At 46.6% G+C, this 14398-nt stretch overlaps 1 protein-coding gene across 1 annotated transcript in view; it reads right to left on the reverse strand.

The window, feature by feature from the left end:
• Window positions 1-14398, reverse strand: part of SATB2 (SATB homeobox 2) — a 172502-nt gene that overhangs the window by 90898 nt on the left and 67206 nt on the right. Inside the window, exons 4-5 of the mRNA XM_036320855.1 lie at window positions 6694-6820; window positions 4966-5089 (exon numbers count right to left, since the gene is read on the reverse strand). Coding sequence (XP_036176748.1) covers window positions 4966-5089; window positions 6694-6820 — 251 coding nt within the window. The remainder of the gene's footprint in view (window positions 1-4965; window positions 5090-6693; window positions 6821-14398) is intronic.

A 14398-nucleotide genomic window follows, 5' to 3' on the forward strand; every position in this document is an offset into this window, starting at 1 on the left:
TATTTTAAATATCCCAATAGCCAACCTTTCTCCTTTGAAGCAAGCAATGCTGTGTGCTTCGCTCTCCTCTTCCTAGATAGAAGGCTTGGTCCCCATTGTCACCACCATATCCCCAGACCACTGCAAAGTGCCAGGCGCTTACTCAGGGCTCCATATGCTGGTGGATTGCACTGCTCAATTACCCTTTCACCTTCTTAGAACAGAAATGCGTTCTTTTTCACGTTCCATAGGTTGAACTTCAAGAAATTAATCCACTGCACCTCTTCTACTGCAACCTCCAACAGAATAAGTGAGGTTGTCTAAATGCAGTCCAGCCATGCGATGCAGGTGAACAATCTGGGACATTTGAGGGTAATACCTGCAGGACTAGGGAGGGGTCCACATTCCGTGCCCATGCTGGCTGAGGACTCCTCCTTTGAGATCAAAATCACACAGCACCCCAGAAGCCCAAGTCAAATCCCCCCCAAATCTAAACAGCAGTCCCAGCCCGCTTGACTAAAACTGTGCTGGGTATCACCTATCAGCTGACTGCAGTCACTGTCACTAGTTCAAGACATTGCAGGGCTGCCAAGGACACTGTCACATTACTAAACCTTCACATCGCACAGCACTTTCCACAACACTTTCCTACTCAGCTCTTCATTTATTTATTTACTTGTTTATTTATTTTAGAGAGGAAGGGAGTGGGAAAGAGAGAGAGAAACATCAATGATGAGAGAGAATCACTAGTCTGTTGCCTCCTACACGGTCCACACTGGGGATGGAGCCCACAACCTGGGCATGTGCCCCGACTGGGAATTGAACCATGACTTCCTGGGGATGTGCCCTGACTGGGAATTGAACCATGACTTCCTGGTTCATAGGTCGACACTCAACCACTGAGCCACGCCCGCTGGACCATCCTGAACTCTTTACACCCGTTAGAGCAGTGGTTCTCACGAGAGAGTGACAGTGCTCCCTCACGGGGCACCCAGCAATGTCTGGAGACATTACGGTTGTCACAACGGGGGTGGGGGAGGGAGGGGGATGCTACTTACATCTAGTGCAGTGGTTCTCAACCTGTGGGTCGCGACCCCTTTGGCGGTTGAACAACCCTTTCACAGGGGTCGCCTAAGACCATCCTGCATAGCAGATATTTACATTATGATTCATAACAGTAGCAACATTACAGTTACGAAGTAGCAACAAAAATAATTATATGGTTGGTTCACAACATGAGGAACTGTATTTAAAGGGCCAGAAGGTTGAGAACTACTGATCTAGGGGATGGAGGCCAGGGATGCTCTAGACATCCTACAACACACGGACAACCCCACCGCCAAGACGGGTCCAGCCCAGAAGGTCAATAGGACTGAGATGGAGAACTCCAGCCTTAGAGCCTCAGCTACGGGGAAGAGACACGTTGTGCTGAATGGGGACATGACGATAAACATGTTCCCATTGGCGTCTGCGACTGTGGGCAGTTCATCCGTGATGGGACAGGCAGACCCCAGGACAGTGGGCCGGGATCAGCGCTGGGACAGAGGGGTGTGCAGAGGCTGCCGAGAGCAGAAGCCATACTTCAAGCGGAGGTCAGAGTCCTGCCCCAGCGCTGACTTTCTGCAGATATTTGAAAGATTTCATCAGTAGGAGAGAGCAGTGCATGCTGGAGAAAGCACGTGCGAGAGCGAGCGGTGACTCCGGGCCATCGGCAGGTGTGCAAGGGCTGCCAGAGCCAGAGGCCAACCCGGTGCATCTCCCTAAAGGGCCAGTCCCACGAGCATGGGAGACGGTTAGCAATTTTACAGGTAGTGATTTCCAAGGCTTTTTTTAAATATCAAAAACACCGGTATATTGAGCAGAATATAAACTTGGTGTGAATTTTTAAAATAACACAATAACCTGCCCCGGGCGGTGTGGCTCATTCGGTTGAATGTTGTCTCATGCACCAAAAGGTAACAGGTTCGATTCCCTGCTGGGGTGTGTCCAGGGTTGTGGGCTCGATCCCCAATAAGGGGTATGCAGGAGGCAGCCCATCAATGTTTCTCTCTCACATCAATGTTTCTCTTTCTCTCTCTCCATCTCCCTTCCTCTCTCTCTAAAATCAATAATAACATTTTTTTTAAATATACAAGAAGCCCAGCTGGTGTTCTAAGCGGTTAGCGTCAATCCATGAACCAAGAGGTCAGGGCACATGCCCGGGTTGCGGGCTTGATCTCCAGTAGGGGGCATGCAGGAGGCAACCAAATGATGTTTCTATCTGTCTATCCCTCCACTTGCCCCTCTCCCTAAAAAAAAAAATCAATGAAAACATTTTTTTAAAAATAACACAAGATACTTTGGTAACCTTACAAAGTACAAGGGTACTAGGTAGCTTTCTCCCACTTCAGGAATATTTTGGTGAAGTTTGAACAATGGCAAATGTTCCAAGTAATTAATGCCATGTGTTTGGAGCACAGAGCAGGTGCAGGTAGAGGGGGCAGATGGCTCTGGTGGGAGGTCAGGTGGACAGTCTTCCGATGGCTCTCAGAGGCCATGCTACAGAGTCTGTGCTACCGACAGACCGGGTGTGGGAAGGGGGCGGAGATGATGGGAGGGTTACATGGCAGGAGATGGCCTGCAGTAGGGCTGGAGCAGCAGGGGGCAGGGGAAAAGTCATGACACATGACAACTTAAAGAATCTCAGATGAGAGGTGAGGGAAGTCTCCACAAGGCCCTGGCACAAAGGAGGACGGTTTTCGACGTGGAGGCAGTGGGACCCACAGGCTCAAACATGAGAGAAGAAACTTTTCAGGTCAGGCAACTAGGTGGGCGAGCAATGGGCATGGAAAATGGAGAGAGAGCTCTGTTTACAGCAGGAGTAGAGATGATGTCATGTGAACCTCCAGGCAGCCCTGTGAATGACGGAAGATGTGTTGACACGATCATGTCGCATTGACAGAAGCGTCTGATGGAGCTCGGGGAGCGCAGGCCTCGCCAGGATCACGCATCCGGCATCAAAGAACAGGCCTTGGGGCTCAGGGCTCTCAGCCTCTGATCTGGGTTCTTTCCACTCTTGCCCTCTCTCCAGTCACATGTCTTAGTTATAATCAGGCCTGATCATCATGATAGATCAGTTTGGGCCAAATTTCCATCGGCCTTAAAAGCCCTGGATAAAACTCTGAGTTGGTGATATTAAGTTAGGAACTTGTCCTCCTCCAGGCAAAGCCCATTCTGACTTCCATGTACGTAAATCCAAGAGGCAATTCATTGTGACTAATTGTGAAATCAGGACAAATGATTGAAAGTTCTTTTCCTAAACTGCTCTTTATTTAGTCCCTGCGTATGATCAGAATAATTCAAAAATAATTATTTTTTATAACTTCATGAGCTATCACATTGGAATAAATCAAATTTCTAGCAACAGCCTTAGCACCTGCATACATCCCTACAGGTAGGCACTGAAATGGCCTGGGTGTGCACTGTAAGCACCAATGCAGGCACAGAACCAGTTTATGATCAGTTCACTTAACATGCAGTATCGCTCTTTCTCCAGATGCACTTCTACCTGGAGTATTCACTACGAAATCCCTACAAATGTGTATGATGCAAAGACCACCTCTCTCTCTGCGAGACATGGGAAGGGCTCAATAAATACATATAAATAAAGATGGGTCTGACATGGTTGACTCACTTCATTCACCAACCTGTGCAATGGTTTCCAGAGCAGATCAAGAAGACTAGTGCCCCTCCCTTTCTGTCTAGCTGCCTACTACTCAGATGCATGCCTCCCTGATATTTTGGGAGCAAAAACATGAATAGTATGATTTGTCTCAGAGGGTCTAAATACTAAAACACACCCCAGGACACACACAAAAAAAATTGTTCACTCCAACAATATGATGTCTCCATCATAACAGCTGATACTGTTCACAGAACATCGCCGCACACCATGTAGCAGGCCAAAATAGCTCTCCCTCTATGACTTAGAACTATTTCCATCCTGGTTTCGCTTACAAAGAAATAGGCTCACAAAGGTGAGGTCATAGAGGCCATAAGCCAAGACATGCATCTAGATCCACCTGCCTCCAGAAGGCGCGCTCTGAACCACCAGGCTCCCTGCTTCTCCCCAAGGCTCCATCATCCGAGAACCAGCTCCGGTTCTACGGTTCGCATCACCTTCCCGTGAGCTTCACAGGCAGGTAAGTAACCTGTTGTCTTACACCAAGTGTAGCAACTCACACCAGGAAGTGGACTTCCAGGAGTGGCTTTAACTCATGTCAACCTGAGTTCATGTCGCCACAGTTCTAAGCCACTGCCTCTGGCCACCAACATGTTATCTCATCGTTCAGAAGAGTGGGGTCCTGCCCATGGACACAAATGGACAAGCAGCCCTTCTGTCTGCTGCTTCCCCCTTCGATCCTCTCAGTCTCTTGTTTTGGTCACTAGAAGTGCAGCATCACTTTTTCTCCCAGTGAACTTCCACCTGGTGAATTCACTACAAAATCCCGACAAATGTGTACGATGCACAGATCACCTCTCTCTGCTGGACAATAAATAAACAGAAATAAATAAAGGTGAGTCAGGCGTGGCTAACTCATTCCACTGAGCAGGTAATGCAGTGATTTGGAGCCTCAGCTTTGGCAGGTGATGCTCAGTGTGTCACTTAACCAGCCGACCAAGCTCAGGCAGGTCGAGTGCTTCTCCCTGGATTTCTTCATCTATAAAATGGAGACACTGATACCTACCTTCTAGAATACAAATGAAAAGATAAAGATTGTAGATGTAGAAGGTTTTAATACACTCCCACTACATCAAAGCTTTCAGTAACTGGTACCTTCTATGCTACAACAAAAAGCATCACCATCTCCATAGTTTTCCAACCAAAATGCAGTGCGGCTCTATAAATAAAACACAGCTGTCGAAGCCGGTGTGCCCTCCCGCGGGATGGTCCCTTGTGGCATTTCCCGTTCCCCGGACCCCCCCCCCCCCGACCGAGATACTGACCTGGGAGAGAGGGCATTCTTTGGCTAGTGTGCTCTGGTTCATCTCTTTGAGCAGTTCCTTTAAGGCATTGCGGACGGTGGCGTGGTTCCACTGCTCTGCGGGCAGGTCTTCCAACTTGGAGCAACTGGAAAACACAGCGAGAAGCAACAGGCAAACCTTAATGAAGGGCCTGACTGCAGAGGTGTGGGTTCCTCCCGGCCCCACGGCAGCACTAGAAAAAACTGCTAAAGGCCCGTCCTGCGTGGCTCAGTGGTTGAGCGTCCACCTATGAATTAGGAAGTCATGGTTTGCTGCCTGGTCAGGGCACAACCCGGGGTGCAGGCTGGATTCTCAGTAGGGGGTGTGCAGGAGATAGCCAGTCAATGATTCTCTCGCATCATTGATGTCTCTATGTCTCTCTCCCTCTCCCTTCCTCTTTGAAATCAATAAAAATATATATATATTTAAAAGTAAAACTGCTAAAGAACGCAACCCAGTGTGGGCCCCAAATAGGGAAGGGGAGCAGAAAACGGCTTCTCTAGGCCCCTGACAGAGCCCAGCAGTTGCTCACACCAGCCTGAGAAAAAAAGCCCCTTCGGACTTTTGCTAATTTTTAAAAATAAGATTTCCCTCATCTGCTGAAGGAAGTGGTGTGGCCGTGGGAGTATAAACTTCCAGGATACAAATGGAATTACTGGGCCTCCCTAAGGCTAAATGTCAAGCAATGCTCCGTCAGACTTGAAGTTTAAAGGCCCAACCTTCACTCTCACAGAATGATGCAGAGATGTGGCTTTCCTCCCCGAAACAGAACTTTTAAGAGAAGACACCAAAGCTATCCGTGCTCCCGTCAGAGCACAAGTTCTCCGAAAGCGGCAAATCCAAAGCCTTCACACTATAGGACATGGTTGAAATCACGTGACTCGCAGGCATGCACAGGAGCAGGCTCTGCAGAGTGCCTCTAGAGCAGTGGTTCTCACCCTTGGCTGCACGTGAGAATCACCTGGGAATCTTTTTAAAATCCTGATTTCTGGGCCTCATCCTCCGGAAATTCTGTTTCTTTGTTACTAATGTTGGGGCCACAACGTAGTAACAAAGAAACAGAATTTCCGGAGGATGAGGCCCAGAAATCAGGATTTTAAAAAGATTCCCAGGTGATTCTCACGTGCAGCCAAGGTTGAGAACCACTGCTCTAGAGTCTTTGAAAGAGGCACCATTTGTTCTGGACGCTGTATGGGGGGCGGGGGTGGGGGGAGGGGGAGACAGTCGCCATTCCCAGAATCTCGGCGGCCGGTCAGAGAGAAGAGGGGAAGAGGCGTCCAGTGCGGTGATTTTTAGTAAGTCTCTCCCACGGCAGAACACTCAGCCCTCAGCACACAAACCTGAGACCGAGGAGGTATTTCATCCTCCAAGCCTCCGTGCTGAGCTTTTCCCAGGAGGACCCATGGGAGCAGGGCGGCGGGGACCTCCCCTTATGGGCCGCAGATCTGTAATGATTTGTCAGCTTCCCTTCCCCCGGTTACCACTCCGCTGCTTCTGAAAACAAACCCTAGCCCGGCTGGAATGTGGAGGACAAAGATGCCTGGGGAAGGCCCCTCCGCGCCTGCTCACTCTCTCTCTCTTTTTTTCTTTCCCATTTCACCCAGTGTCTAGACACTCGCACAGACAGACGCGCTGGGCTCCGGGGTGACGCCTTGCCGGACGGACGGACGGACGGACGGACGGGACGCGAGGGCAGACGTGCGGACCCACCTCTGCAGCTGGATCTTCAGCGTCACGACGTGATAGACGTCCTGCAGCATGTCGGCCACCGTGGCATCGGGGGCCTCGGTCACGTAGCTGAGCGGGAGCGGGTTCCACCTGCCCAGCTTGATTATTCCTGAGCGGGGAAGAGAAACATCATAAACACCTCTCTGCCATTTATTAAACCTGCCGCTGTTTGTTCGCGGTTAAGAAGGTCACTCCAGAGTCAACAGGCAAGGCCCCACTCGGAGACATTTTACAACCCAGGCCAATAACCCGTTCGTTCTGGCCCACGGTGGAGTGAGCTAGCGCTCTGGGGAAGGGGGGAAGAAAGGGATGAGGTTCAATCACGGACAATCGGTTATTTCATGCTTTCCTGTTTCTTAAATTACTTAGCAAACCATAAGGACACTTCCTTCCCCCAAAGTCTCGATTCACACTCTAACTTAAGCCGGATGCTAAATATACCAGACTGCTGATTTCATAGACCAGAAGAGAGAAGAAAAAAAAAAAGCAAGCAAGCCTTAAGTAAATAGGAGATCTGGCCTGGAATTGTACAAGAAAATTCCTGCGTGTGGGCTCGGCAGACACCGTCACATCCTGACTGTGGTGCGAGCCCACGGTGAGCGGCGCTCGGAGCTGACGGAGCAGTTTGAGTTCATGCCCAGGTTGCATTGCACCGGGCAGAGGGGGTGTCGCCAATGGCACAGGGGCTGACCACAGATCGCAAATAGCAGCCGTGCCTTCAACTTCCTTCTTTTCTAATTCCTCAGCACTTTTTATCTTTTTTAAAAAATATTTTTTAAAATATATTTTTATTGATTTCAGAGAGGAAGGGAGAAGGTGAGAGAGAGAGAAATATCAATGATGAGAGAGGATCATTGATCCGCTGCCTCCTGCATGCCCCCCACTGGGGATCGAGCCTACAACCCAGACATGTGCCCTGACCGGGAATGGAACCATGACCTCCTGGTTCATAGGTCGACGCTCAACCACTGAGCCAGCCGGCCAGGCTCCTCAGCTCTTTCTAGAGTGACAATGGTCCCCTTTCCCTGTGGGTTCCCATGACAGATGGCACACACAGAACAACGGAGAGAGAATAAAATCCTGGTCAAGCTCAGGCTTCATAGAGCAGCGATGTTAGGGATACCCTTGCCACAGGAGGGTTCACGAGACAGCTTCGGCAGCATGTCCTGAAAATGCTAACTTCCTCTTAAGCTGGACCCATCTTCTCTGGGCACACATAACATTAAAGAGGAAAAAATAAAGAAAAACTCATTTCACAAACACAGAGTAATGAAAATTTTATTTGTGTGCTATGAAAAATCAAATCGTCCCAGGCTGTTGGAAATTCTCTCTCTCTCTCTCTCTCTCTCTCTCTCTCTCTCTCATTAACACAGCGTTTTTATTTTTAGTTTTGACAATACAGGTAAGTCCAACTACACTGTTCTTTTAAAAAATATTTTTGTTATCATCAGAGAGAGAGAACACCTACATACTCAAGTGAATGTTTAAAAGCTTCACAAAATAACGCGTTCTAGCTATGGGGTGAAATCCCAATAATTGGAGGCGAACTCCCTGGTCAGGCCATGTCCTGTCCAAGATGAAGTAAATGAGTGCGCAATGCTTGACATAATGCTTGAAAACAGGGGGTAAACAGAACAAAAATATTAAAATGATGCACTGTTTCAGTATTAAGCTTGAACAATCTGGTGCTGAATATGCTGCAGTATAAATAGTGCCTGGACTCGGTTCCAATAAAGGAACACAGCTCTCATTCATGGTACCGTATGTCTCCAGTGCTGGCTCCTTCAGTCATGTTCCACTTGCCAAGAAAAGCTGTTTTCTTGTGGGGACGGTTGTGCTAACATTCGCTCTCATGACAATGAAAAGTGCACAGCACGCAGCACACAGTAGCCATGAAATGCGCATCCGGGCCCGCCGGACAGCCACCCACGAGGGGCGGGGGCTGCCTCCGTGCTTCTTCTACTCCTGACACGTGAACATACTAAGGAGATACCATGTCACATGTCTAATGTATTTCCTTTTAAAAAAGAACCACTCCACTGTTTTAAATTCCTTTAAGAGTCATGACCGTGGTAGCCCATTGGTTGAGTATAAACTGGCCACGTTCTAATGACACGACGTTTCATTGTCAGAGGTGACAGAGGGATGAAAACGAAGCTGGCAGTCATGCACGATGAAAGGCAAGTAGCAGAAGCTGATTCTGTGGGTCACTTTGTTTACTACGGACGCAAAGACAATACGAGGTGAATGAATCCTGCGGAGTGCAATGTACAAGCCTAGAAGAGATGCGTCTATGCTGTTGTGTGTGCCCTTGTCCACTCCTTTTTACTGAAGAGGGTTCCACTGTAAGAATAAACCACGCCCAGCCAGCAGGCTCAGTGGTTGAGCATCGACCTATGAACCAGGAGGTCATGGTTCCATTCCTGATCAGGACACATGCCCGGGTTGTGGACTCAATCCCCAGTGTGGGGTGTGAGGAGGCAGCCGATCAATGGTTCTCTCTCATCATGGATGTTTCTCTCTCTCTCTCTCTCTCTCTCTCTCTCTCTCTCTCTCTCTCTCCCTCTCCCTCTCCATTCCTTTCTGAAATCAACAAAAATATATCTTTTTTAAAAAGATTAAACAACAATGCAGCTAGAAACAACACACTATTTCTGTATGATTTCATTTACATAAAATGCAAAACAGGCTAGACTCATCTAAGAGCTCAACCTCAGAAAGTGGTTGCCTGGGTGGCAGGGGCAATTGACTGGGAAGGGACAGAAGAGAATTCTCTTCTTTTGGTTGGTGGTTGCATGGGTATAAAAGTTGTCAAATTTCATAAAACCCAACAATATGCATACATTTTATTGTATGTAAATTATACCTCAAAAAAAAAGGTGAAGGGGGAGGAAATGATAGACAAATCCCTCTACTGAAAATAGCAGCCTCCATTTAGGTAAATTCTCTCCCCACATTGGGAGCCAGAAGGAGACTTGTTTGGGCTGGAATTAGACACACACAGGTGTCCTCACAACACGCAATGCCTCCGCCGAGAGCAGCTGCTACAGGTTGGTCTCTGCCTTAGACGAGAGCTGCTGACGGAAGAGCTATTTTCAGGCAATGGGGAGTGTGCGCCCTGCTGACTAACTCCCCAGTCCTGGGAGCCTGTCCTGTGCTCCACTGTGTCCCAGGTTCTGCAGGTGGCGGATCTGCTAGGACAGCTGTGTCCAGGAGGCTGTTCCCACAGCCGGTGCTAGGCACTCAGACCAACGCAACCCTCTGAAATACGTGCCTTAGCTACAGTCTTGCTTCTCTGAGATAAAATAGACAAAAATATGATTTGGACTAGGAGTCAAGTGTTAATTGAGGAAATCAAATTGGGATTTTATATAAGTCCAGTCCTCCTCTGTGACTTATAATAATGAGGACGTAAAAATATCCCTGTGTCAATATTTTTTTAGATAAATGGACTCTACTTTTTAAGAAGTATCAAAATTTCTTAATAGATGCATCTCTTCTATTGTTCAGTTGTACACTGAACTCTGCAGGGTAAGTTCAAAAATCAAGTTGGGAAGCAGGAGAGCACAATGACTAAGAACACAAGCGGCCAAGTCTAACTGCCTCCGTTCACATCCAGGCCCCTCCACCTACTAAATCTGTGGGCTCAGCGAGTTACTTCATTCCTCCATGCCTCAACCTTCTCACCTGTAAAACGGAACAATAAAAGTACGGACCTCCTAGGATTCTAATGCATAGTAAACGGAAAGCCTTTAGCACAGAGCCTGGATGTAATTAATCTCAACCATTGTTTACAGTCATTATTCATATGATTTTAATACTTCTTAAAAAGGAGATAGAGTTCACTTATTTAAAAAGATATTGACTCGAGGATATTTTTCCATCTTCGTTACCTTTCCCTTTTTAATCTGGTCATGTGCCTGTAAAAGGCCTCGTTATTATAAGTCCCACAGGAGGACTGGACACCAACCATGTCCCTCCTCTACCCCCACCCTCTTCAATGCCTCCATCCTTACCCCTCAAGGTCTCCTTTCCTTTCACCCGAGTAGACTCAGCTCTCCCTTCTCTAACAATTGCACTTCCACACTCCCTTTCCCCTCAGTGCTGCACCACCACGTTTACTGAAAGTGCACCTCCAACTTCTCCCTCAGACCTTCGCCACTAGGCATCTAGTTTCAACACTTTCCTGGGGAACTGGGAAATCTGAAGGAACAAAGCCCAGATTCCCTTCGATCACCACATGCTTGCTCTCCTCAGTATCCTCTGCATCACAGAGGCTCATGGGTGAGGCACATCGGAAGAGAAGACGGGGAGAGAGCGTGTTCCGGGCCTGCCAGGCCTTGAATGCCCAGCTCAGCAGCACGCTGCATGGGTCAGAGGTCAGGAGCAGAGCCTGGAGTCAGAGGCGCGGGTAGGTCCCACCTCGTCTGCTTTCAGCTGTGAGACTCTGAACAGGCTGTTCATCTCATTGAGTCTCAGTCTCCCTCATCTGTAAAATGGGATCATAACGACATCTACCCCTCAGGGCTGCCAGGAGGCTTTGAACGAGAATTAGAATTTAGGGCTGGGGCTGGCACACAACAAGTGCTCAGTCAACCTCAGGGGAAATGGATCCTTGGAAGCCTGGGGTTTGGGTGTAATTTAGGAAAATGAACCTATACTGGAATGCAGATGGATCGAAAGAGGGATGCATTTTGAAGGAAGAAAAAAAGAGCTGCAGTAATATAGATAGGTGTGTCTAATTATAGCCTCTCCCTGGCTCTCTCTAAGGAGGGAGACCAACCCCAGCAAATCTACTGCCCACCAGCGGAGGACAAAGAAGAAAGGATCCCCTGTAGATACTGGCTCACATCCCTGGAAAAATCCCAATAAAAATGGCATAACTATAAATATACAGACACATGTCCAGTGCTCACATTCTATGAATAGGTTTTGAAACCCCAATCTGGAAAATGAGAAAAATGAATTATGATTAAATTAGATTATATTATGTTCACATAGGTGTACACATACACACACACCACACCTTGAGCCCAGCCAGGCACACGGGGAATGCTCAATGGATGCCAATTCCTGTTTCTTCCCGGAATACATATCACACCCTCATTCTGTCTGGAGTATTGATCCCCAATATTCACTGCTAGAAATCAGACACATTCTTTCCAATTCTGCCCCGAGGATAATTCTAACACTGATCAACCCAGCCTAAAGTAATCCTTTCCCTACACAGCGGCACAATAAAAATTTTTGGTTGGTTTGGGTATCTTATAAGAGACTAACTTTGTCACACTATCCCCTTGTGTTACCTTACAGTTTGCAAGTGTTTTTTTCAGCCCATTAGTTCATTCTCATGAGAAGAGTGATGGGGCAGCGTTCTAACTGGAAGCCAGCTGAAGGTCACAGAAGAGCCATTTTCAAGGACACCAGTGGGGAATAGTCAGGGTGAGACCCTGGGCTTCATCTCACAAGTTTCCTAACTACAGGGCCAACAACACCCTTCCCACTTAGCTCCGCCCACATACCAATGCCCAAACACATGATGGGCCCTGGGAAGGCTGGGCCATGCGCATCGAGGTCACCTACCAGACAGGTCTTGACGTTTAATGTTATACAAAGCAGATGAGACCAATGAGGAAAGAAGTGATGGGCCCAGAAAAGCCAGCTATACTTGGAACTTCTCTGGAAAACACTGTCTCCCACAACAGTGCCATTTCAGAAATAAACATTGTTTCCAAAATCATCATTCCTATTTCTAAGGAATTTTTCATCTGCAAGCATTTAGAAAAGGCCTGGTGTTGAGAAAAGGCCTGACTATTACAGATGCAGTTTCAAGGTCTTTGAGTCACAAATTATGGACCTTTATTTGGGGGATGAAATTCATACAAATGTTAACATGATTGAATGGAGCTTTATATAAATAAAATTGTTTACACCCAGACAAATCTGTTCACTAAAATACAGAGGACCAATCCACTCTTTGTGCAGAGCCTTTAGACCAAATAACAAAATGCAATTGTAGGTAAATTTCCCATTAGTGCCATAAAATTAGGTTGGCAATCTTTGTCTAAAATTAAAAAGATGCAATAATGGAGACCGGTTTCCACTCTCTCGATGCAGTCTTCTGTCATAGTCACAGAGCTGACATTTCATAAAAAGAAATGCCAAGTTGTGCGTGTGTGTTCATGTTTTCGTTATTTTTTTAGTTTATAATCTATCTCAGAGAAATCAAATACTCTTCTCAGTAGATGCGTAATTCATTATTACTATTATTTACCTCAAATTATGCAAAAACAAGAGTGATAATAATATACATTATAGTTCATCAATGTTTAGCTTTTTAGAAAGTTGACCACTTCTGAGAATTAAATAAAATTATATGTCTAATACAACATAATCAATAGGGCATCAGAAGGGTTTGTATTAAGCAGTAATCATTCCTTTATTCATTCAACAAGTTTTTCTTTTGTGTCTCCAGCACAAATCGCAAAGATGCAGAGATAATCCGGTACACGCTCTCCCTACACCATGGGGTAGAGGAGCTTATTATTGCTAAGCATGTAGCTAAGTGAAACCACTCCTAAAATAAACCACACGATAGGTTTTATCCCCTGTACTTCAACTATGAGAAACATTTACTTCACGAAGGCCGGCATCAGACACCTTGTGAAGTACACACACAGAAATAATTCTCACTGTTTACAGCAGCATATGTACACCAATAAAATAGGTATCGATTGGGTGTACTGTAGAATAAAACCCACCAACCAAATTGTGAGACAGATATAGGAACCCGCCAAGATATCAGCAGTGTTCTGATCATGCAATTCAGTGAATAATGTTCTTTTATTCCAGTTATGTTTTAACATGAATTTTCAAAGCAAAGTGAAAACTCAGCCTGGGGGGAAAATGAGACATTTGCTTTCATATCCAAAGGCTGGGGCTTATATATCTCATTACTCCCTGAAAAAGATTTCAGCAAAGGAGTATCAATAAAAAAGCCAGCCTCAGAGTAACTAAGCCTGGGGCTTCTGGCTCCTGGTATTATTTCCATACCCACTGGTGATGAGGCCCCTTGTAAAAACAGAACTCCTGGCATCGATCGCACCTCAGAGTGGCCGTGGCTCTATGCGGCAGCATATAATTTTCTGTTGTTCAGCTACGCTTTGTTAAAGAAATGAAAAACTGTCTGTCCTGTGTAACAATGCCAGAGGATGATTTATCTGTAAGTCAGTTCATGGGAAATGCCTGCCCGGCAGTGTGTCATAACTCAGCTTGTTTCTAACCTGTGCCGACTGTGGTATATCAGCAAACTGTAGCAACACAAAGTCATAAATTGTAGTCATTATTGTTAAACCTGTGGTGGGAAAGACTTTTCCATGAGAAAAGAGGAAAAATGCCGGACAAAAGTGATTCTTGGAGTGCATACATTTCCCTTTGTAATGCATAGCCTAGCCGGACCCGATACAACTTTCTATAGCTCTTCTTCACCTGCTGCTTTGATTTTAAGGACTACTAGTACGTTTCACATGTCTTGCATTGGGGTAAAAGGACATGGAAAATGAAATAGCATTCTTCTGGCATTTACATTATCCAAGGGCCATGATAACTTCCACAAGTTAATGAAACTCACAACACACTTGTCTGGGAACCTGCGATACATTTAATCTTGTCTTTATAACAATACAAA

Source organism: Myotis myotis, unplaced genomic scaffold (assembly GCF_014108235.1).
Source record: "Myotis myotis isolate mMyoMyo1 unplaced genomic scaffold, mMyoMyo1.p scaffold_m19_p_8, whole genome shotgun sequence".
In the NCBI taxonomy this organism is placed as follows: Eukaryota; Metazoa; Chordata; class Mammalia; order Chiroptera; family Vespertilionidae; genus Myotis; species Myotis myotis.